Source organism: Rissa tridactyla, chromosome Z (assembly GCF_028500815.1).
Source record: "Rissa tridactyla isolate bRisTri1 chromosome Z, bRisTri1.patW.cur.20221130, whole genome shotgun sequence".
NCBI classification, from domain to species: domain Eukaryota; kingdom Metazoa; phylum Chordata; class Aves; order Charadriiformes; family Laridae; genus Rissa; species Rissa tridactyla.
In genome coordinates, this window is record NC_071497.1 from 34,165,429 (window position 1) to 34,190,884 (window position 25,456).

The 25,456-nt window shown below is 39.6% G+C and overlaps 1 protein-coding gene across 4 annotated transcripts in view; it reads left to right on the forward strand.

Moving 5' to 3' along the window:
- The first annotated feature begins 1,022 nt into the window (after positions 1-1,022).
- GAK (cyclin G associated kinase) overlaps positions 1,023-25,456 on the forward strand; it is a 76,900-nt gene continuing 52,466 nt past the window's right edge. For all 4 annotated transcript variants that reach the window (XM_054186504.1, XM_054186505.1, XM_054186506.1 and 1 more), the window contains exons 1-7: positions 1,023-1,337; positions 13,696-13,757; positions 15,191-15,250; positions 17,112-17,226; positions 17,669-17,811; positions 20,922-21,047; positions 22,199-22,288. In XM_054186504.1, the coding sequence (XP_054042479.1) occupies positions 1,196-1,337; positions 13,696-13,757; positions 15,191-15,250; positions 17,112-17,226; positions 17,669-17,811; positions 20,922-21,047; positions 22,199-22,288 (738 nt within the window). In that variant the 5' untranslated portion in view covers positions 1,023-1,195. The remainder of the gene's footprint in view (positions 1,338-13,695; positions 13,758-15,190; positions 15,251-17,111; positions 17,227-17,668; positions 17,812-20,921; positions 21,048-22,198; positions 22,289-25,456) is intronic.

Below are 25,456 nucleotides of genomic sequence, written 5' to 3' on the forward strand. Positions count from 1 at the left end.
ATGCCCCTCTAATTTACACAGTCGCATGAAGAACAGCAAGTTCTTAGTTTATTGAAGCTGATTGCAAAATACAACTTTAAAATATTTAACTACTCATCTGTGCAGGAGAAAGTGTGGCCACCTGAAATCCTACGGAACTTGGGGATGTCTGGGACCATCTCAAAGTTATGGCTGCTGGCAGGGAGCAGACCGCAATAGCAAAGAGACGTGATGTTTTGAAGGGGAGTCCTGGCTAGCAGCATTCTTCCTGAAACAAAAGGATTCGAAGCAACTTTGCTTTTAGTGACCTGCTGTCCCAGGGCGTACGGCCCTATGCAGCAGACAGGCCCCACCAGTTAGTGATGTGCGGGCGTAAACACTCGCAGTGCCCTTACAGCCAAACACGCAGGTGTAACGCGGCTGACAGCCCTTACCAACGCTCCGTACGCCGGCGGTGCGGCACACCGGCGGGGAACACCGCCCCTCCTGCTGGGCGCTGGGCCGCTGGCAGGGGTGCAGACAGGGCGGGGGAGCCGGGGCAGGGCAACGGCCCCCCTCTGTGGGTAGAGAGCGCCTGCTGCCCGAGGGTCATGCGTGTAGGCCTGAGGCATCGACAGCGAGGAACGCCGCCTCTTGGCGACTGCCAACCCGCTGAGTGTCACCAGCGGGACAAGAACTGCTGCGGAGTGAAGGGCGTCCCTTCTCCCGGCCCGTTCCCCCACCCCCGAGCGCGGCCCAGCCGCCCCTCCTCCCCCGACTGCCCCCCGCCGGCCGCGGCGGCACTCCACCGCAACCCTCGGGAGGGCGCCTGGGCCTGCCCGCCCCGGCCTTCGGCTCCCGCGGCGCCACTGCGCCCCGCCGCGACGGCAGGCCCCCCTGGGCCCTGGGGCCCGGACACCTCTCCCCGGCCCGCGGCCGCCGGGGGCGGGGATTTCCCTCCGCGGGGCGGGGCCGTCCGTCCGTGCGGCGCCGCGGCTGGCTGCGGCGGCGGCGGGGAGGGCTGGGAGGAGGTGGCACCGTGAGGTCATAAATGACGCAGCGCTCCCGGAAGTGGCCCTGAGCGGAGGGAACGGCGGCGGAGGAGGAGGCGGTCTGCCGCCGCTGCGGTCGGTAGCTTGGCGGAGCCGCCCCGCCGCTCCCCCACCCGCCGCGCTCCTTTCCCCGGCTGCCGCCCTCGCGCTCCTCGCCCGGCCGCCGGGCAGTGCCTAGCGGGGTCATGTCGCTCTTCCAGTCCGCCCTGGACTTCCTGACGGGCCCCGGCTCCCTGGGGGCCGCCAGCCGCGACCAGAACGATTTTGTGGGGCAGACGGTGGAGATGGGCGACATGAAACTGCGCATCAAACGGGTGATCGCAGAGGGTAAGAGCGGGCGGCGGCGGCAGGCCGCGCCCGGGGCCGGGCTGGGCCGTGCGGGGAGGGGCGGGCCTGCCGCTGCGGGGCTGGGCTGGGCTTCCCCTCGGGTCCCGGGCCTCCCGCTCCCCCTTACACCCTTCCGTGGCCGGGAGGGCCTCCCTCTTGGCAGGCCGCGCCCCACCGGGCCCCCCCCCCCCCCGGAGGGCCTGGCGTCTCCTTGTTGCCGCTTTCATTAGGGGTCATGGGTGCGCTGAGTTAACGTGAGTGCCGCCGAAGGTGTTTGGCGGGGAGCGGGTGTAGGAGCCACACTTGCTGTCACTGTTGTTAGCCCTCTCTGGGAACCCCCGTAGAGAGCTAGTGCGTCGTGTGGCAGCTTCCTCGCTCGCTTTTCATTTAGAATATTCCCACCGCGTAATACAACTCTCAAAAGGGTTTATAATCTGCCTCACGGAAATACTGTATTGTATATATATTTTTTAAAAAAATGACAGCGTGTAACGTCATGCCAAAGGTGCAAGTTTGCCTGTGCCATTTCGGCTTCTTTTGAAAACCGTGGAACGCTGGAAAAAACTTTACACAGAAACATCAGGAGGCTGATCATTCTTCATTTAGGCTTTGCTGGAGTGCAGGAATTAAATGTCTGTGCAGTTTTCAGTTTCATTGTATTTCTGGGTAGGCATCTTGCCACACTACTTGCTAATCTGTTTTAAAATAGGTGCTATTCTTGGTGTGTGACATTTACTTAGAAATTAGCAGAAATTTGGATCTTGTGCTTGTGGTCAGAGGAATTATTTTATTTCTCCAAGTGAAACAGACATCGAAAGCTTGTCTCAAAAGACTAAAATATGAATTTGTCTATATTAATGCAGTTACATAATTGTGGTTGATGTTATTTAGCTTAAATATCCCAAAGCTCTAGTCAGAGCTTTTTATTGAAGTTGTTTTCTGTAGTTGCTTCTTGTAATAGTCTTTTATTTAAGGAGTTTTATAAATAGATTTATTGATTTATTTTTTTCCTGAGTAGTTTTTTCTTGAAATGTTAGCGACCATCATGGAAGAAAAATTTGATTCTTCAAGAATAACTACTTTAGTTAAACTTACAAAAATTTCCTTGTACAAAACAACAGGACGTGTGTCTTCACCACTGCTTTATCTTCTTAAGGGCAAATAAGTTGTTACTGTAGTGCTTGAGCAGTTTTGGCATATGATCTCAGACAAAAGCTGAGGTTTTTTTAGGCAGTAAGTTGCATTTAAAACTGCACTAAATGTCAATCCCTGTTCTGCCTTCAGCCTTACAGCTTCGTTACAAGAGATCCAGTCAGAGTTGTGACTGAAATGTAAGCACTCAATAGGATGTGACTGTAAGGTGAATGCAAAATGAACAAGCGGGTGCTGCTGATACTGTCACATTCCTGCCAGGAGTGACCACAGCAGTTTCCAGAGAACAACAAAGGAAAGGAAGCTACGTTTGAGATGTATCTGCTGTTTGGTTCTTGGTTCTGAAACAAGTATTTCATACTTTAGTTTGGCAGCAGCCTACTGTTTCCCAGGATCTGGCACAGACTTTCTAAAATGTCAGGGGAAAGATGCGCAGTTAGATGATTTAAAGCAAATGGGGACATGCCTGAAGTCTAGTGTTCTTGAGAAGTTATCTGTAACCTCTGCTTTGTGTTCCCTGTTTGTTTCAGTATTATGGTTTTATTTCATGTTGTTTTCTCTGTATTTCACTAACTGAAATAGGGCCTAACTGCTTGCTTTTGCTAGAAATTAAGACTTTCTAGCCAACATAGCAGGGCTAAAACAACCCTTAGGGTATATTCCATATAAATATAATATATATATATAAAGTATAGAAGTCCCAGGCTCTCCTCCTGTTTTCAGTCTTGAATTTGTCTTTAGGATATCATTTACTTTGGCGAAATTGAATTTATCTTTGAGCTCTGAAGCTGTGTTTGACACCTTCTGATACATGCTTGTGTAACTGCAGCTTATAGGCATTCTCCTCCAGGCTTACAAATACAGTCTATTATTCTTCTAAATGAGTCCTTTCACACCAAATTCCCTACTAGAAAGTCAAGTGGTACTTTCTGAATTTGGTTTTCAAATCCATGGTTAACTGTGTGTGCAGATAGATGGCCTTTTCAATAGGATCCTGTGGTCTACTTTGTTTTCAGTTGGTGTGGCCAGAGTCTGTGGGTTAGCGTTACAGTATCATGTGGCAGCATAAGTTCAGTTGTTCTCACACCCTGAGACTCCTTCCAGCTCTGTACTGTGCTGCCCGTCTGTGTTTGTGCAAATGCGCGTTTGGCCATGCTGTAAGCTGAGACACTGCCTGCACAGTTCACTTGGATGCATTTCCCTGTTCGTTTTGCGGAGGTACCATGCTACGGGTAGCACTGGGCTGACTGAAAACGTGGTGTGCTGCGGCAGGAAGCTGAGAGCAGGCCCGGGGAAGGATGGGCTGGTGGTGATCTCTAGCACTGATGCGACCTTCAAATGCAGAAACAGACTAAGTGTGTCACAGGATGGACTGAGTGCTTCTAGGTTAGTCTCCTGTATCTTCTGCTTGGGCATTTCAGTAGCCTCACTGCAGTTAAGAAATTTCAGAGGAAATGGGTTGGGGCCTTTCATTTAATCCCCATTGTCCTTTGTAAGGTGCTGGCTTCATGTGTCATGGTTCTTTTTGGTCCTCTGGTTAAGTGCATACACTGCCACACAATTTTACTGAACTAAAATAGTAGTTGATCGCATATCTAATTTGTAAATATTAGTAAATGTAGCTATCTTACAGTCTTTCATGACAGAAGGCACTCTCTTGTATGGCCCTAAGTCACTTGCCAGTCTGAGTGTTCTGTGTGTGTCTCCATCACAGCAGGGATGTCTGTAAACACATAGTCCAGCTAGATGTGAATAGAGTTCTCCAAATGCTTACTGACGTGTTTGGTTTTTTCTAGGACTAGGTAAGGGTGGTTTAAACTGTAGTCTCTGCCATATCCCTTGCTGTTCATGTGAACAGTATGTGTGTTTTTATGCTGACTTTTTGCTTCTTCACTTGACATCCTCAAGTGTCCTTCCCCTTCATTCATGAATGTCAGGATTCCTGTGTCAATCTGTACCAGACAGTTGGGGGACAGAGATGGTCCTTGCTGATTTAACGATCGATGTAGTCTGTACATTTGACTTTGGGGGAAAGCGGGGAGAGCAGGTGACTACAGCTGGCTGACAGTAGTTTTCAAAAATTTCTTCTTTCTTGCTCCTAAAAGCTAGCATATTTGCACAAACAACCTTGCAAATTTGTTTTTCAAGTACTACATGCTGCTGGCTTTCATTTTTGCCTGTGTTGGGCAAAGCATCTCTTCTGATAGACCTTATGCTTGTTTACCTGATAATTGTGATGGTGAAAGATGATGGACAAGTAAATATGGGAAATTTCTTGATGTCTGCCTATACCGTAGAAGGACTAGAACCTGGTCACGGGGCTGTCAGGGTGTTCCTTGAGAGACTGCTGGTGCCAAAGATGGTCAAAGAATTACAGAAACTCATTCCTACTCTAATGAGAGGGTAAACTGATGTGAGAATAGCATGTCCTGTGATGTGTGCTGTCAAGTTCCAGAATTATAAAGAAATTAGAATTTTCTTGAGAATGGTAAATTGTACAGTTGTAATAGTTTTGGCCTAAATGAAGGGAGAGGCCTGTTTGCTGTGTGCTGAATGAATGTTTAATAAAATATTGCTATCTTTTTAGAGCACAAATGAAAGGCAAGATGTGTTTGGATAGCTGAATAAGATATTGACAAACCTATTTATGTGCTTAAAAATTATGCAGTCTTTAAATATAATCGTATTCTTCCTGGAATGCTTCCGTTCATCCTTTTTTGTAAAAGCAGGTATAGCAGTTCATAAATAATTTCTTATATCGTGTTGACAAAGTAAACACAGAATATATAAAAGAGAACCTCTATTATGGAGATCTTTAAATGAAAATAGAGAACAACTTTATGCTGATCCATGTAACCAAACCCGATACTTCTCAGTCTCTTAGAAGGTTGAAAGGATAAAGTGATCTTCTGCAAGTTTTATGTTATGTGTTTTGTTAGATTAGATAATGTTTTTAAGGGTTTTTAGAATGTTAAAAGTAAGTTGACAACTTCGCTAGTAGTTCCTACTGCCACACAATGTGTAATGTAATATCCCTGCAAATACTCCACTGCCAGTAAGAGAGACTTGAATTTGCTTATTGAATACTGCTGTTGTTTTGTAGGTTGAATAGTAGATATGAAATTAGCAGTAATGGTCCTATTTTTTAGCTTTATTAAATTTTCTAGAATAGAGATCATACTAACAGAAGAACAATCTTTAAAAAATTTTGAATACTTCTCTCCTGGTAAGCTGTTAAGTGAGGTAAACCAGCTAATTATTCCTGTATTAGTCTTTCAGTGACTTATTTTAAAACACTTTTTTTTGAGTTATTCTATTTCTTAATATCTGTGCTAAAGATAACCGCATCAGGAAAATCACCTTATGCCATAATTACTGTTTAAAATTAGAGTTTTCATCTTTCTCAACAACTAATTCACCTGCAAACCAATCTTGAATTTGCTATGGTTTTCTCTTTAATTGTTGAGTATACAATTGTCATTCTATGAGTATAGGCTAAGTCTTTGATTTTGTGTGAAATGTGGCAATGGTATCTTCATTCAATTTGAAGAATTTATATAAAACAATTCAGGGTCTCGACAGTGGAAGGCAATGATGGCATGGAATGAGCAATGCTTGTCCTTCAGAGCATAATGAGAAATGTGCTGCCTGCTCGTGTATGCTAATTGTAACGTGTTTGAAACTTGTGTTACTGCTTTAGCCAGGTACTCTTTGGCCTGACAAATACATAGCAAAAGCTGAGAATAAGTGATGAAACTAGTGTTTCAGTGTGTGTGTGAGGTTCTGCAAGAAAAACCAGGGAACTGACATCCTAGAGTGAACAGTCCAACAAAGATGGAGATTTCTCTATTCATGTTAACACAATAATGAGCAGGTGATTGTGGTGTGCTTGCTGGCTCTTCAAATATCAGTTGTATCTCATGAAACGCATTGACTTTGTAATGCTCACTTATGTATGGGGTAGCTGAGAGAAGTTCCAGAAAATGGCTTTTTCAGGCAGTGCAGAGGTACTAGACAAAGCAGTGGAACTTCTGTACTGTTTCAGCATCACTTTCTTTGAAACTTTTACTAAACTACTAGTTTATGGTACACTGAGAGTCCATTTGGCCTTCTTTTTTCTTCCAGTTAATGAGTTTTCCTTCTCACTACGTTGTTTTACTTGTCCTTGTCTCTTGGTTTAGAAGGAACCAGTTTGAGAACAGACATGCACTTTTCTTCCTCCTGTGGAAGTTAGGACTGTAACTTTCAGTTCAGTTTTCAGTATGGGTTAATGTTAATATTAGTCCTTTATTCTTTTTTTAATAGAGAATTTTCCTCTCAATACATCAGTATTTTGCAAATAAGACAAAATGAGTCGTCTTTGTCATGTGCCACTTTGTCCAATTGTGCTGCTGTTAGAAGGAAGTTCTGGATGGTTAGGGTGGATTTTCTGTATGCTGAAAAAGCCAATGAAAATCATGATTGAGATATATGGAAGGAAATTCCCTGATATTTCACTTTTAAAAAAGTAATATATCTGGGTTAAAAAAGAAATCTTACTTCTGGTTCCTCTTTGCTTAACTATCCATGTACACATCACAGCATTTTCCAATGCGGTTGTTGCCTGTTTTACATATGAGGCTGAACAATTGAGAATAAACGAGGTGTATGGTTGTGTGAAAAGGAGGGAACAAGCAAGTTCTCTAGCACGCATTTAACAACCATTTCTCATGTGTGTTGACTTGCCCTTCCTTTAAGCAACAAGCATGGGCAAAAGAGTAAGAGGAGAAACTTGGTGACAAAAAACATTCATTATTCAAACGGTTTGATCTGAGTCTGAAACTTTCACCATGAAGAAAGAAACATTTCTTAGTTAAAAAGGTAGCAATAGGCTACAGACTTTTTTTTTTGAGAGTTTAAAATCTGTCATGAATTGAAGCCATGTAGGTGACTTGTTATAAGCTGCATTCTGAGAAAGTGAAACCTGTGTCTGTCATTAAAGCATCAAAAAAATGCTCCTTTAGACTTCAAGGCTCCTTCAAGTGTGAACAGGCAGTGTTACAGTTTACCAAGCTCATAGGTACAATTTTAAGGTCTCTGCAACTCCTGGATTCATAGGAGGGTGGAAATGTAATGAAATGCTGATTTTGTATGGATATAATTCATGAAACTCTGGGTAGCAGAGGCGCAATGAACACTTAACGGTCAAGTTTCTGTGAACATTGTTACTGACAGAAGTCTGGAGTTACTATGAAGGGAGGAGAACTTGCATCAAGTCAAAGAGAAGTTGTAGTAACCTGTAATGTGAAGGGTGAACTGACAGTTACTTTGCAAACCGTGTGTGAGGCAGACTTCTTGGAAGTGGGGCAAAAAAAGATGACAATCTCTAAAGGAGAACCGAAGCACCCTGACCTAGCAGCTTTGCAGTTTGCATTCTCTTTGCTGTAGATAAGCTTTTCAATGCGAAGCAGAACAGTGCTGTTTTTTAAAGCCAGTGTTTCTTCCATAGGGCAGTTCCTCCTTGCAGGGAGGCTCTGAAAGTTTCAGGGTGTTTTACCTCTCCACTTCTCAAGGTTATGGGAAAAAGTCCAGATCTTTGAGTTTGAGCCAAGCTTCATTTTTGAGGCACTTTCATCTTGTTATTAGGACTTGGCAATTGACACAAATGCATGACTGGACTTCAAAAAAATGCTTGACAACAGGGAGAAAGCATCCTTTCTGTTTTGATGAAGAATGTTGCTTGTACTCTGGTGGAATAGCATCTGTCTGCTTTCAGGTAAGATGCACTGTAACTTGTTGTCCAGGCTAGAATTACGGTGTTTCAATGAAGTTATAACTGAAACATAAGCTACTCAAAATTGATGTGGAAACAAATTTGGTCAGTATTTGGGAGGGGAGTGGACAAGTCATATCAAGTAGTTGTAAACAGGAAGTTATTCACACCATCTCTTTCTCATGACTAGTTAAGTGTGTAATGAAACAATGCATTACAGTAGCAGGCAGTTTTTTGTTGTGGTTGATGTCTCTATTTTGATGCTTCACTAGCTGACAAGTAGGAATACTGTCATTTCACTGAAATGGTTTGTCTGAAAAAAATCAGTGAAGATGGCAAAAACAGGGACAGGATTAAAAAAAAATGAATCTTTAAATCCAGTTTGATTTATAGTGTAGGTTACTTATGAGATATTATGGGATGCGTAGGTTTAACATGAGGAATCTCTTGGTTGGAAAAGAAAGGGTATTCTAACCTTTATAAGAGGATGATGAAGTACTGACAGGAACAATGCTGGGTCTGCTATGGGGCAATACTGATTCCAGGACTGACTGTTGTACTTCCGCTACACCATTTTCATGAGTTTGTGTGGTGCTCTATAGTGAACATCTTATGTGTAAGTTTGTGTCTACAAAAAAGAAACAAACCCAGTTTTCTTCTGCCATAATATTTGTGGCAGTAAATAATAATCTGAGACCATTTTTGAGAGCTTGAGCTGTGTTCTGAAAATGGGACTAGTGAAATGCTTCAGCAGTGAGAAACATGTCTCTCATGGCAAGAGCTTGGATAGGTGTGTACACCGCTACACACTGCTAACCTGTATTTCCCCTGTATGGGGAAATAGTAACATGATTTTGCTGATATAAAAAGCTTCAGAACACTGATGTAAAACCATCTACAGATGTTTACATGGGTGGAAATAATGAGTGAAAACACCCCATATAAAACTACATTGTTTCTACACTCCTAGGAGAGAAACCAAGGCAGTCCTATACTCTTAACTTTCATGTTGTCATTTGCCTTAGTTGGGTCTGCTATACAGATGTTTTTTCATACAGGTATGTTGATTTAGGGTTGTGATCCTTGGCTGACATGGCTGTATTGACTGTGAAATCCTTGGTGTGGTTACAGGTAAACAGGTGAAACTGCTCTTTTTTTTTCCCCCACATGTTTGCAAGTTATATTACAAACTACATTGGTCAGAGGGCCTGGAGTAAACTGTTACAGCAAAGGAGAAGTTTTGCTGCTAAAGTTGTCCCTATTCAGGGTATATTAAAACTGTTTTAACAGACTAGGTCTACAAGGAAGCCAGCATCAAACCCTAACTAAACTACCTTTAATAATGAAGCAGTAGGACTAATTTTGCCTCTTAAGAAAGAATTGTTTTTATCAATAACAGATGGTTTTATAAAAAAAGTAGATTAGAAGTGCCTTCACAACTTATTGTACCTCCTTCCATAGCTTTAAAATTGGTATCAGCTGCAGTAGTAGTGAAATGATCACCACCTGGAATGAGCAATGGAACTTAGTTGTGTTCAGGTGAAACAATGAAATTACAGAATGAGAAGCTTATTTAAAAATGATGTTTTGATGGGGGCATAGCAGTAAAGGATGAGGTTAGATGCTATAGCAGTGAAATTCTCTACAAATCAGTGCAATGAATTAAGAATTTAACCAGGCATGATACCACTGACTTGTTTGGAGTTCTGAAAAGTTTAATGAACTTAACTGTGTTTAGTATTTCAGTACTGGTTTTAAGGTACAACTGCTGAAGTAGAAGTGCATCTTTTAAACGACTTGTTGACCCTTAAGCTATCGCTATTCTAATGACACTTATCCCTTCAGTTTTCTAATCTAATACTCCTGTATAAATTGTGAGATCCCACGGCATCACTATTGCTAGGAGCTCTGGTAAGCCATATCACCATTGAAATAGCCTTAAGGAAGACTCTCTTCCTTACTTTTCCTTTTGTTAAGCCATGCTATGAAGATGTAGTAATTCAACTAAGTGTTTTGCTAATACAAAAATTGAGTCTTGTGAGATTTAAATTTAACCTCAGCAAAATCTTGATTTGTATGCTTTGTGTGCAGATTTCACTGGATTTCCAGATAAGGTCAGTTATGCTTCACTTAAATTCAAATTGCTGTGCTTTAACCTAAGCAAAGCTTGTATTAACTCCTGCTGATAACAAGAATTTATAATGTTTGGATGACATGCATTGCTCAAAAAGTTGACTTGCACTGCTAGGCCAAAATGAACATTTATGATTTTCAATGAGTATTGAAATTAACAGCCAGTATATGCTTTGAAGTAGTTATGAAGCTGAATATAAAATTTCTTAAGATTCCTAACTAGTAATTAAGAGGACTGAAATTATTTTTTTTGGTTGGAAATGAGATTCATTTAAATGCCACAAAAAATCCTTAAACTTCAGAAACCTTTGAGGTGGTTGTAAAGTTGTGATTGAGTGTTAAAAAAACCCCCGGCTTTTCCATCAAGAAATAAATTTGTGTGGTTTTCATAAACGTGGTTGAGTTTTAGGCATGAATTTCAAGAGTATTTGTGACCTGAGAGAGAAAATTTTGGGGCAGCTCTGAATGTGTCTTGAGTTTTGGGAGGACTGTATTATGATCAGCGCTTCTGTGAAAATGTGAAGTGTATCTTTTTTTGAAGACTTACTATAATCTTTTTTTAGTCAGGTAAACTAATTCCTCCTTTTTCTCCTTTGTACTCAGCGTCAACAGGATTAATCTTGGTGATAATGTGCAACTTAAACTATATTGTAAGCATTTCTTATATTGGAGGAAAAGCTTGTAGGAAAGCTTATCAGACCAGTTGAAATAGTTGGAAAAGTAGCAATGCTTCTGGAGGCCTTCTTCAGAGTTTGGATCAGCTTGGTTGTTAATCAGATATATGTTTGAAAATGGTGGATTGAATTGATTTGATAAGTTAATTCTGATGCATAGGTGCTTTCACCTATATAATTTCCAGATGGGCATTTGATGCATTTGAATGAAGCATAATTATATTTTGGAGTGCAAATGTCTGTGGATGTTTGTATTTGTAGAGGTAGTAGCAAGGTGCTTGCTTGAAATGCAGAGTAGACTTGCCCCATTCCAGCCCTGGAAGAGCCTTTGGTGATGTGCACAGCTGAGCTGAGTTTGCAGAATAACTGTTCCGTAATTTGGGCTGCCTCTGTCATCGTTTTGACCTTGAGTGCCTTCCAGAAAACTAACTGTGCAGTAATTTTGTGTACTGACTGGAGTAATTCGTGTGCTGACTTGAAGGCCCTAATTTTGTAAATTGAAGCATGTATTTTCAAGATGCAGCTTGCTGGGTTGTTAGAATGAAATCAGAGAAATAGTTATCAAGATGAATGTAAAAACTTTCTTCTGTAGAGCCAGCAGTACTTTCACTGTGTAGGTCTGTGGGATCTGTGTAGGGCAAAGACAGGGGCAGTAGCTCTGTGTTGCAGTGACTGGTGTATGCTGGTGTAGGGCTTTCAGCTCATGGGGACAGGGGGCTCGTAAACCTGGGGCATGCTTCTGGATGTGAATAAGGAATTGATTGCGAAGAGTGGTCAAAAACCATGGTTTCTTACCAGCCAGCTTCAGTGGTAGGATGAATCACAGATTATCTTGCTTGTTTCACCAGCTCTATGAAATCCATAAACAGTAGTCATAACTGATGAGCACTGTCCAGAACCATGTTTTTCTTGCACATGTTCTCATTCAGAAAGGAACAAAGTGTCTTCAGGTTATACTCTAAGGTGGTGGTAAGTGTGGACTTTATTCTTTCTCCAGCCCCTGTCCCCTCAATGCCCAAAATGCTGATTGTAATTGCTGATCAGAGCACTTGCACTGTGAGCTTTAGAAAAGCTAAGGGAACTTCCTATTGTGGGAAGTGCTAAACCTGATTATACAGAATGAATTAAAGTAAATGGATAAGTACCATGTACGCATGAGTAATGTATGGTGGGACTGAACCCTAGCTGTGCTTCATCTTTTTTTGTTCTCATTGATACTTTAACTCTTCTATGGTTCACTGATTACTGTCTTTTGCTTGTTGTCCCTGCAGCTGGGATCTTGGTTTTGCTGGTTTTGTGTATTATTCCCTTTTAGATACCACAAGCAAAGGCAATATCCAGGAGCCTGTCGTTTATTTGTTTCATATTGTGGATGCTACTGGATGTGTGGTCAGTACCAGGAGTCTTGGAGAACACTGTGAGGGTCAATTGACATGTAAAACTTTTGAGAGTACCTCTTGAAAAGCCTTGTATTTGCTTGAATTGTACAAAGCAAATAAAGTGTTCACTTCAGCCTCATGTTAATATTCCTTTTCTACCGAGAAGGTATTGGGTACTAATGTGACTGTACTGATTTGGATCCTGCATCTTTTAAAAAAAGTGCCTTGACAACTTGTTTCTTGTCTGAGGTGTTTCATTCCTTAGTTATGCTATTCTCTTGGGCTTTTTGACAAGTAAAATTTTGTACTTTGCTGACATCTTCTGTGCTTATTCTCCGTATTATTGATGGAGAGAACATTGCTTTGTAGTTCAATGAAAGTAGAATTTATCTTAAAGGAGCAGAAAGGCAAATCATTGAGGTTTGTCACTTTGGCTGTTACGCTACTAGAGATACTCTACAGTAGACAGAGAGCATGTATGTAACCATGAGGATGACCTTTCCAGAAGAAATGGAAGTGATCCCAGGATCTTTAAAATGGAGTAGAACTGTACAAATATGTTCTTTTGATACAGTTAGATTAAGATAATTAGCAATTGAGGAAGCTTAACAGACCTATAACTTTTTCTCAGTCTTTTTTACTTTGTAGAAATTTTCCGTGTTCTTGACCAAATTTTTGATGAAATAGATATTCTGACAAAAGGAGAAGGACAATAATACTGTACGTAATGGCAAATTGCCATTTAGTAACAGCATCACCCTTACTGAAGTGTGTGCTTGAGCGCTTGCAAACGCTTTCCGCATTTAATATGAAGCCTGGAGCATGGCAGTTATCCTAAAAGTATGAGGATGTGTATATTTAACATTTATCTCCCTTGGTTATTGCTATTTTCATAGGAAGCCTGATGGTGTAAAAACCAAGAAGTAGTTTTAATTAAAATCATTAGGTAATATTTGCTGTACTACATCTTGGTTTTATAAAGACCTGCATTAAAAAAAAATTGCTTCATAGGAAATCTGCGTATGCAGATTAACAGAATGCAGGGAAGCAGCAAAGTCAGCATGCTTCTGAAGTGTAAAAGGAAGGAAGAGAATATTTTAGCTCTTGTATATAGGTTACCCATACTCTTGGCAAGCCACTGAAAAATATGTATACTTCTTACATTCAGAAAAGCATGTAAATTAATGTTATTAGCTCTGTTAGACTAAAACGAATGATTTACCTGAATGTTGAAATTAAAACTGACTTAATGGACCTTCTTCTTGTAGGTGGTTTTGCCTTTGTCTATGAAGCTCAAGATCTTGGAAGTGGCAAAGACTATGCTTTAAAGGTAAAATGAATTTACATCACTACAGGTTTATAAAGTCTTTTTCCTTGATGCTTTAGCTTGAGAGTTAGTCCTTGATGTATGCCACTGAATGAGTAATTTGGAAAAATCCAGAATGCTAAAGTGGTGTTTGCAGCATGCTGTACTTATATTTAGAATGGTCATTCCTGTCAGGACCCTGCGCTTTATACTTAGATGCTGAAGATGAGAGTTGCTCTATTAGATACTGCTGCTCTTTGTCTTCATTTGGTCCAGAAATTCATCACCCTGCCCCAAGCATTTTGTTGCATAGGTAACAAGAATTTTTCTGAGTTACCTGAAGTAGGATACAAGAATATTTTCACTCCTTGGAAGCAGATTTAGCCTACCAATTAGCCTACCTTTGTACTTCCAGAGTAAGTTTTATCAGTATTAAAAATAATGCTCCGCACTTTGACTCATTGATCAAACGTTCAGCCTGGCACTTCTCAGAGAAACCTCTGGATCCTTGTTTTCTGAAGGCTTATAATAATCGTATAAGAGCTGAAAAACAGAAGTATTTTGGAAAGGACAATAAAGTGAAGTAATTTACTTTGTCATATTTTGTTGCAAAAAAAAAAATCGCGTCACTTGTGTCCACCACAAAATGGCTTCACTTTTGTAGTAGGGATGTTCGACGGCTGTATCAGTACAAAGACATTGATCTTGGGGAGAAAGTGAAAAGGGTAGTATGGGAGGTGGGAGAGGTAAGATGGCATGACATGATCGGTAAGTACTCGGTCTGGTTTTTTGCTTTTCATACCACAGTAACAACACCTGTGAACAATAGTCACATGTTACAAAGCCTGTCTGTGTTCAAAAATGTTATCTAGAAGTAGCCCCATTTAAAAATAACGGATAAAAGATGAACCACTACTGCACTTTCTCTTTCCTGTAAAACTGGTAATTTTGTAGCAAATGTTCAGATTGATACTAGTAAAATGCTGACTCCAAATCCGAGTGATATTGGAAATAGTAATGCTTGATTTTGTTGCTGATTACTCAGGTACCGTTGGAAAAGTTGGGCTACATAATTTGGAGAAGTTTTGGTTGGAGTGGGTTGAGGGTTGTTCCTAATGATTTGAGACAGAAGACGAATCTTTCCTTGTCAGTGGACAATGCTGTAGCCAGGAGACCTTAGCGTTTTATACAGCAGGAAACTGTCAGAGCAATTACTTTGAGTGAACTGCTCAGTTATCGCTAAACCTGAACAGTACAGGAAACTGGAAAACTGGATGTTATATTTATGGTAGTATGCCCAAAGGTACAATAAGCCTGCTTCGTTTACTGTCCCATTACAGTTCCTTAGGTTTTTGACTACTGCTTATTGTTTGTGTTCTGGAAAAAAAGAACACCTGTGCACTGTTTTCTGTAAGTCTTAATAACTGTATCTTCTCAATTATTCCGTTTTCTGACAGCGATTGTTGTCTAATGAAGAAGAAAAGAACAAAGCCATCATTCAGGAAGTTTGTTTTATGGTATCCTTTTCTGGAACATATTTTAGTGATTTAATTGCCTGATATCAAACACTTCCAAGATTCGCTTCTTTCCATGCCATACACTGCTTAAGAGCGCTGACATTCTGAGGAAGATTCAGGTTCCTGGTTTGTCAAGAATCTAGCACCATCACCCAGCAAGTTCAGTTCTTCAAAAATTGCAGGAGTTTAATGTGTGCAGGTAACTTCTGTAGCTAGTGTAGACTTTATGTACTTTGTCTAGCAAGAGGTGAAATTATTCTTTGGGCTTTGTTGCAGTCCTGTGACCATGGTCAAGAGACCTTTAGACTACCCAGATGATACTTAGATCTTAAGTAGACTTCCCTTACATGTGCTGGATTTAATGCATTTTTGACTACTCAAAACTTTGCTTTTATTCTCAAGGTTTCTTAGTTTCTGCCTCAGATGAGTCTGGCTTTAAAAAGTAATACAGAATGTTAAGGAGGGAATTTCAGTAGAATCCATGCATTGGAAACCAGAAGCAGATGTTTCTCAATGTTGTTGCTCTCCTTTTCATCTTCAGTGATGTTTGATGTTAGGGTATAATGTAATATCAGAGTGTTTTCAGTCCTTGGCTGTGGCAAACTCAATATTTGCTCCCCGACATCTGCACTAAGACCCTCAGTTTATTTCAAGAGTCAGTGAGTAGCTGTAGTATGCTGCTGTTCTGTATACTCTGAGTATTCCGCTTCGTTTTGAGTTACCAGGCAAAACCACTGATCTTAATTTAAGCTACTCAAATATTTCTTTTTATGATTATTGAAATGCTTGGCAAAATCTTACACTAAACGCTGTTCACTAGACATACACTTGCAAAGAACGGACTACCATAGCAGTGTATATTTTATAGCTGCTCTGACTATATCAGAACTGAATGTTCTTTGGATGTTTTTTCACAGCTCAGACTCATTAAAGCATATATATACACAACATGAATGAGGGTTAACCGTTGCTAACTTTCCAAGCTATGTCTGTGAAATCAAATTAATTCTTGCAGCTCTGACTAAAAGGTTGTAAAGAGATGGATAAGATACAAAATAGTACTCTGAATTTATTCTGATTTGGTGGATCCAACTTACCCTTTTTTTTTATAACTTTGTTGTACTTTTGGTGTTTTTCTTTTGAGGCTTGGTGAATGCATCTTGTAAATAGTGTGTGTTTGTCTTACAGGCATGATTCCCAGTATATGCACATCAGGGACAACATGAACAGACATAATGCAATGTAACTTCCACTGGCAGGAACTGAGATCACTTACATTTTCCTCCCTTTTACATAGTTCAAAAATGATACCTTGAATTTTTGAACTGGAAGTGAAACATGGCAAAAGTTTCAGTATGAAGAATTACTACTAATGATGGGAGGATAAGTTACTTGGTCTTTAGAGCTTTTATTTGTTTTGAACTTTATTTTAATTAGTTAAGATTGAAACATAACATATTTGCTTTGGAAAGGCAGGTGTTGATACAGTAGCGCTTTCTTAAGCAGCTGATAATTAAAATGTCTCTCTGGTACTTGTGCTAGTGCCCTGTAGTCGTTGTTAGAAGTCTAAAAGAAGTAACTAGGTCTGTTATGAAGTCCAGTTTCCTCAGAGCCTTAATCACAAAGATTTTTTTTTAATGTTTTATTTTGACTTTTTATTTTATTACCTTCAGCGTCACCCTTGAAATCTGGTTTTGTTTTTTTTTTTTCAGCTAAGGCATGTATCTCCTTATTCTGCATAGTATTTTAATTGCAGCTGTAATGTTTTCTGTGGTTTTAAGCTAACTTTTCAAATGAGATGTCTGTGAACTGTTGTATCAATAAACTTGGCAGTCGTCTTCCTTGAACATGTTATTTCCAGAAAAAACTTTCAGGTCATCCCAACATTGTCCAGTTCTGCTCTGCTGCATCTATAGGAAAAGAAGAGTCAGACACGGGACAGGGAGAGTTTCTTCTGCTTACAGAGCTTTGTAAAGGTAAACTTTTTTTTCTTTTCCCAGCAGTGGACATTGCTTCTGACAGCTGTTTTGCACAGGTTGCTTCACAGCTTAGAGGCTTTGAAAGCCTCTTAAAGATAGCATAGTTCAGTGGAGCTAGAGTTCAACCTCATCTTTTACAGGATAAGGATCATGTTCTTTGAGACTACAGTTCAACCTCATCTTAAATGTGGGATAATCATTAAGTTCTTTGTGTTTGAGAATAAGCAGAGGAAGGATGAGGAGGAATAGTTCCTTAGAGCACTGTTTACTTTAGCACGGCAGTCAGTGTGGATTTGCCTTTTTAAGAATATCCATCTAATATTACAGCTTAAGACTGTAAATCCTCATTGGTGAGTGGAGCGTTTGTCTGTTCATGCCAAGCTTTCAGAAGTTGTGATGTCTTGTGTGTGCTTATCGGAATTTCTCTGATTTCCTGCAGGACAGCTGGTGGAATTCTTAAAGAAAGTAGAATCAAAAGGACCTATCTCGTGTGACACAGTTTTGAAGATCTTTTATCAGACCTGCAGAGCAGTGCAGCATATGCATAAACAGAAGCCTCCTATTATCCATAGAGATTTAAAGGTGCATTACAGTGTTTAAATAAATGATGAATTTTTATACAGCAAAAGAGCCCGTTGGGCTTAATCAGTGTTGAGACTGTTGATCAAATACAGTGTACACTCTTGACTGTAGTGCTTACCCATATTGCCTTGGCAAGACTACTAGCTGTCAGTGAAGGTTGTCACTGAAATACTTGCATCTCTTCAAACAATATCTTTTCCTTGTGCTTGTGGTTATTACTACTTTTACTCTGTCTGAACAAGCTGACAGAAAACTAGTATATCGTGGTTTGCTCATTAAGGCAGTCTTTAAGTAGTTTGCTTTTGATAACCAGTTATGACTTGTGAGTTCCAGTTTTGAGGTGAGCAGGTTTTCTAAATAGAAGAGGTAAAGCTTTGAAGGAGAGGAGAAGGTAATATTGGATTCTCTGTGAAAGCTTACTTAGCCTTCAAGAAGTTTTAGAACTATCAGCTGGCATTGCAGTTTAGGGCTTGTTTTTAACTTGAATTGTAAAATTTGGTAGGCAAAATTCCTGATAGATCTTGTTTCTTAATTTTCATTCTGTTAGCCTTTACCAAGATGCTATAGGGTTATGCTGTAGAAAGTGTTGTCCCCTTAGAAACTTTGGAGATTTGAAAGGACTTAATCTGTATTTGAATTTTGTATTTTGAAGTTAGGGGTTCACCTTTACATGTACGCTATACCTTAGATGAAGGAGCCTTAATCATCAGTGAGATTCTGCTGTACTACAGTGTACATTTTAACCTAGTGGAAGGAGGTAGTATTCATAAACATAAACAAAACCAGAAAGAAGATTCTTACTCCTGAAACAGTGTCTGAATTTTACACATATGTCTGTTTCCTGCTTGATGTGATGTCAACTGAGTACAAACAAAGGAAAACTTTTCCCTCCTTAAGTAAGCATGTACTCAATTTACTTTGGGGAAAGGAAAATGAAACCACTTCTTAAAAGTAAATGTGTGCTAAGTGTTTTAAGCACTGTTGTTGAAAGGTTTGATGTTAGGCACTAGTAATAGCCCTTTAATATAAAAATAGTTGGAGCACTCGTTTTTTTTTTTTCTCAGTACCATTGAGCAGCCTTCTAGGTCACGTCAAAAAAATTTTAACCAAGCTGGGATAGAACTTTCTTGGTGTTACTTTCTAGAATAAAGTCTTTTATTTTTCACTGAGACTTCTATACACTACCTCCTAGAAAATCTTGCAGAAAAGGTGCATCTCTTCTCTGAAAAAAGGGATAAAAATGTATTTACAAATAAATATACAATTCCTTACATACCCAGCTCCCTAGAAGTTGAGCTAATGCTGTGACTCGAGGTCTGTTTTTTCTTGTCAAGTAATTTAAGTTCCTGGCAGAGATAAAATATGGACAGAGGAAGGAGTCTGATTTCATGTTAAAGGGGCTGCAAAGCAAAATTAAATGATAGTTGTTCTGCAATAGGCAGACCTCACTACAGTCGGGAGCCAAATAGGGATCATTTAACTGTGCTACCCTTTCCAGAAGGCTTACAGTAGCATAAAGAACTGCTAGTAGGACAAAGTTTTGAGAGACCTGAGATGCTAGTGTAGCTTTTGGGGAGAGATGTAGTAGGGTAGAGTCCTAACAGGTTTTGCTCAATTATTTTGACTAAAAGTATAAGGATTTATGAAGTTCTACAGTGCATCTTAAAAACAAGTTCACCTTCGTAGTGGTGCCTGTTTCTGTCGTCCTGTGGTTTTCTTCCCTTGCTTGTCAGTGTGGTGCATTCTTTGTTCCTAAACCCCTTTGGACAACACACACAATGTGTGTGTACAGCACTGTAAGAACCCAGCTAGTTACTGAGTTGTAAAAATTCTAAGCTAGTTAGAGGGCAATTTGTATAATATCAGAGAAGCACTGATATTTTAATTGTCTGAATTTGATCTCTTCAGGATTTGCCATGCAGCACACAGCTATCCTGCACAACACAGGTCAGAGCCTGTTAAAATCTGAATAATCACTGGAATGTTTTACATTATTAGCAACCTTTACCAAAGCACAAAAACCAGAACGTATGTGCAAGAAACTTGATCTCTGGTCTTATGGTGACCATTTTTAGTGTATAAATTTAATTTGATGTTGAATGCCCACCCTTCTTATTGTACATGGAGACAAGGAAAAGATTGTCCAACAGAGAAGGGAATTCAGATTGCACATTGGGATCGATACTCTAACCACATCATTAACAGAGCTTACGTCTTCCTGCAGGGTAGTCAAAATTAATTTTATGGTGAAGAAGTTGGAAGGGACATGTGTAAGGGAGGCTAGTAGGATGTTTTGAAAACAGATGTTTTACAGAAGGAAGTCCAAAGATGATGTGGTTTCAAAGGGAAAGACAAATGCAGTTATCTGAAGCGTGATGTTATAATGTTACTAATATGCCTTTTAATTTTTACACCTTTTCCTGACTTCATATGGAGATACAAATTTTGTTTTTCAGCCCTTTTGTGGTCGTGACCCCACAGTACTTCTACCTAATACCTATTTTTACCCTCCCCTTAAGTTTCTTCCACATTTCACTTAGCAATCCAGGAAAGTTGGATTTTATGGAGTAGAAAAAGGGAGGGATGATGATGATGAACTATTCAGGCAGCACATGGTCCTCAAATAGCTGATTTCTCTCTCTGCACAGGGTCATGGTTGCCTCTTTCTGGGTGTTCCCAGCTGCCTGCTTCTTTACTAGTAACCTTCCTGTTTTGTGTCTACAGGAGTGCTAACCTCCGCTCCACTGCAACTGAGCTAACAGTATTTGGTTGTATGCATGAAAACATTTAGGTTCCAAGATACTGCTTCTGCAAGTGGCCCTCTGAAAAACCGGCCACTTAGGCACTAATGAAATTATTTTTTTCCCCCCTGGAATTTGAGTTTTTCCTGCTCATAGTATTTTTGGTGCTTCCTTTTAAAAAATTGGCTGTATTGTTACCATATACATCTACAGTACTGTCTGAAATATTTGTGCTCCTGTAAACAACATTCTGAGCTAAAGTGAGTATTTTTTTATGTGTATCTGTAAGTGAGTTAATGTTTAAAAGCACGTGTGTTAGTGTATGGAAAAAAATACATCTTTAATTTATTATTCTACCTCTTTTTGAAGGTGGAAAACTTGCTTATTAGTAACCAGGGGACGGTTAAACTTTGTGACTTCGGTAGTGCTACAACTATAGCTTACTATCCTGACTACAACTGGTCCGCACAAAAGAGAGCAGTGGTTGAAGAGGAGGTGAGACTATTTTGATGTGATTAATCTTAATATCAAGAGCGGATTCATTTAACTGTTACCATTAATCTGATATTGATTCATGAGACTTTTAAGAAAACTGAAGACTGTTTCAGTTGTAGTGTTGTTCATAAAGCTTTGGGTTTGTATTTGTGTTGCCAGAGTTCAAACACAGTCTGCCCTTACAATCATAGTTTGTGTTCTGTAGCTGCATATATACACAAACACTGCTTCAACTTGAGCAGTGTCCATTCTGCAATCTGCTGTGAAAACAGAAGTGATTACTAAAGCTTCTTCTAATTGTGCTCTTAACATGAAGTCAAAAATTCGTTATGCCAACGTGATTCCCACCTTCTCATCTGTTTTTCTCAGTTGAATGAGATATAAAGAAGCAGCAAGTTTACTCAGCAGAATTTGAATAGGCAGTATTGCAGTGCCCGTGGGACTACAAGCACACAGTGTGTTTTTGCAAAGTGCGTTTGTTCTTCGCTTAGAGTGAGAGTAATGCTGGTAAATCTAATGAAATACGTAAATTGGATTCATATTTTTAAGTATGGAGAAATACAGTGACACTTAAAATTCAAGTGTGCAACTTCTGATACTGCTCTCCCTGCTTTGAAATCCAGCATCCTTGGAGAGCAACCCGTTGGTTTCTGTGAAGAAAAATTATGTTGTACCACTGTCTTGTATAGTCTGCAGAAAGATGATGGAAAAGGTCTCTTCAGGGATCCTTGGGAACATAGCTTAACCCTTTGGATGTGTCTGCACTGTCATTATGTGTGACAAGGAAGTGAGAAATACACACTGAAGCATGAATTCACTTCCTGGTTCATTGTTGATTTTCTGTATTTGTGTCCATATCCCTTTTTGCCTGATGTAGAACAGCCATTTTACTTTACGTGCTTTGCAGTTTGGAAGGACTTTTGAATATCAGTGTTATTTATTTGAGTACTACCATCTTTACCTGGCCTTATATCAAAGCTGTCGTGACTATTGTAGGATTCAATTGATGGCTTCTGCCTTGCCAAGTATTTCTGAATTTAATTTTCAAAGTGAGAATGCTATCCATTTTACATTGAGAGCTTTTTCCTTGGTTGAATGCTGTTAGAGTTTATTATTCAAGTTTCTGTTTCAAGCAATTCTATCTTCTGCAGATCACAAGGAATACAACACCAATGTACAGGACACCAGAAATGATAGACCTGTATTCAAATTTTCCAATTGGTGAAAAACAGGACATTTGGGTAAGAAATTCTTCTGTTGCTGTATCATAGCTGCTTATGTCATAGTGAAACTGATTTTGCAGTCTTCGTGTTAATTCGTTGATTAAATAAGTCCACCAAAATAAACATAAAATAGATTGTTGTATGTCAAAATAAACTTAAATAGTATGAATAGGGTATCTAAATGTTTAAAGAATGAGATGAAGTATTTGAGGTTTTCACTGAGATGTAGTTTGACTTCCACTGTGAGAGGCAATGCCGAACTTCTTTGACATTCAGTAGCACTATTGCCTCGTTGGAGCTTGCCACTGTAGAGCCAGAATACTTAAGAGTCCTTAATTCAAATTTTTGCCATTCATGTAATGCTGGGACAGCTTATTGCTGAGTTGTTCAAAATGGCTATGTCTAGGTATTGCATCTAGGTAAATGCTGACAGGTAGAAAGGATGAGAATGACGCAGAGATCATTCATACTTTGTATAGAAACGGTGATAAACTGTTAACATTCAATAAAAGATCTGTAGCCAGAATTAAATGTAAGTATTAAATCCTCAGTTGTACCTTTTTCAGTTGTGTAATACTGTAACAGTACTGAGACCAGTGACTTTGTGCTTAGGGACTTAGTTTATTGGATGTTTTTTACAGAGGCAGGTGTCAAGTTGTTATCTGTATTGGCAGTGTGCCAAAAGACAAATTGAGAAAATGTAATAACGGTGCTTTAAAAGTTTTTATCTGCAATCTCAGAACTTCATTCAACTTCTTAAATTAGCTAGAAGATACTGCAGAAACTCTTATTCAACTTCTACAGCTGTTGGAAATTTTCTTCTGGCATGTGAAGAAACACCTAGAAAAATACATTTTTTCTGACCATTTGGTCAGCTCACATGCGTTAAATACTTGGCAGTGTGTGAGCCAAGATTACATCCAGTTAAACGCAAAGCTAGAAATGCACTTAACAAAAGCCTCACTCAGAAGCGTAGTTGGAATTTACTTTTTGTTTAGAATAACTCTGTATCTGTAAGTATTAACATGGTGGTTGTCTCCTGCTGTGTCTTTGAAAGATCTGTTCCATTTACCATGCCTTCATTGGAACATGTTGTTCTGTGTTTTTTCCTTCACACTCTGGGTTCAGTGCAAATGTGCAAAGTATTTGGCGATAAAATATGGCATTGTCTCAGGAAGCATAACTGATCTTGTCATTTGTGGTTAGGATAAATGAAACAGTTTTCCAAAGAAAGCAGGTAGGGTGAGTAACACTTGTGGTTGCTGTCTGTGTGCTTGTCACTGTGTGAACTTAAAAGCATAGAGGAGATAGAAATGTCTTTCTTAGCAAAGCAGCATAGATGAAGCCTTAGTTGTCAACCACATAGACTCCACAATGGGAAAGTGATTAGATATTGATTGTTAAGATCAGAGGTTCTTAAGCTTGGCCAACTGTTTTCTGTACATTTCCTACCTAAATCTAGAGGTCTTCAGAAAATAAATACTAAACCCAAACACCTTCAGTTCCATTTTTTCTAAATGAATGTGATTTCCTGAACTGAAATCCAACTCAGTTCCACTGAAATGACAGGCTTTACCTTATCATTAAGATTTTTCTCCATTGATTATGTTTTGGCTTGAAAGGCCCTTCATACACTCCCACTCTTAGAAATTTATGAAAAAAACAGATTGGGCTTTGGAGTACATTAAGGAGCAAAATTTCAAAGTTGAGTTCTCCATACCAATATCTGGTAAAAAATTCTTGTAGTCAGTGCAAGACATCTTGCAGGCTTTAATTCTGTGTGAGCTGAAGGATCTCTTCAGATTTCATATAGTTTAATTCTATTCAGAAGGTACTTTGGTGTAATACCTGTGTGTCATCCTGTAGCTATACTGTGGAACTTTTAATCATTTTAAGTGTGCTGATTGTTTCCTGAAGCAGGTCAGTGGAAAAATAACACTACTGTGACTTGTTTCAAACAATCTCCGCCCCCAACCACTACCACAGTGCCCCAAAAACTTCATTGTCCCATTAAGGAAGTGTTAAATTAGCTGCTGGTAAAGGCACACCAGCAGGTCAAAAAGTTATTCCTGGTTATTTTTTGTAACTTTGAATCAGAATTGATGTTTAAAATATTCAAAAATCTATCACTGCTATAAACATTAAGTTATACATAAAGCAGAGGGAATGATAAACATTCTCTAGCAATTAAAGCAAAGATCAAATCTAAGTGCTCTCTTCATTTCCTATGTGTTCAGCTGATTGCCTTTGTGCTTTTCTCCCCCGTGTGGCTGGGGACGCTGTTGTCTTATGTGCATGGTGTCTGGGACTGCACAAGGAGTGGTTTCATTCTGCCAACTAAATTACATTCTACCTTCTTTGTAAACAGACATTTTACAGAGTAGGTGGAAGAGTAGGTGGTATTTCCTGTACTCCTCTGCTGGATTAATTAATGTGGACTATATGACACTTCAGTGTATACATTACAGAGAGCTTCTTATCAACAGACTGACAAAAATGTACTTGCTATGCAATTATACAGAATTAATATATGCAGTTTATTTCTGGCCCTGGATTGAGAGACTCAGTGTTTTGAGTAACTAAATTTCAAACCTTTGACGCTTTAACAACATGCAAATCTTTGAAACTTCCTGGGAATAAATTAATAGCCAGGGACAGTTGGAGACAGCGCACGCAGAGGACTGGAGACAGTGAGCAGATTTCTTAGCAAACGTCTTCACTGGCTTGTTTTGTTTGTGGAGGCTATAAAAGCCCATATGCTTATTGACTAAGCTGGGGTTCAGAATTTTGAGGAAAAATTTTCCAGTATGTTGTGCAGGCATTTTCCTGGATGTATTGAATACTTTCTTATCAAACTTTTATAGGCCAAGTGGAACATGGTTCTATTACAATAGTGCAACTCTGCCAGTATATTTCATGTCAATTTACTTGACAATATGTGTATCAATTTATGTTTACTTAAGTAACAAATGAAATTATCCTAACTAATCCATAACACCTGGACTATTCAGAGATTAGAATTCAAACCTGACTTCTGGCTTTGGTGGTTGCTCCCCCTGTCAGATTGCACATGTCTCAAGTTTGGGCACACCAAGGAATTCGAAAGTTCCCAGGATGAGGTAGTCCCAGTTTCGTGATTTTCGAGGCTTAAATTAAACCTGTCTGAAAATGATCTTAAATTGTATT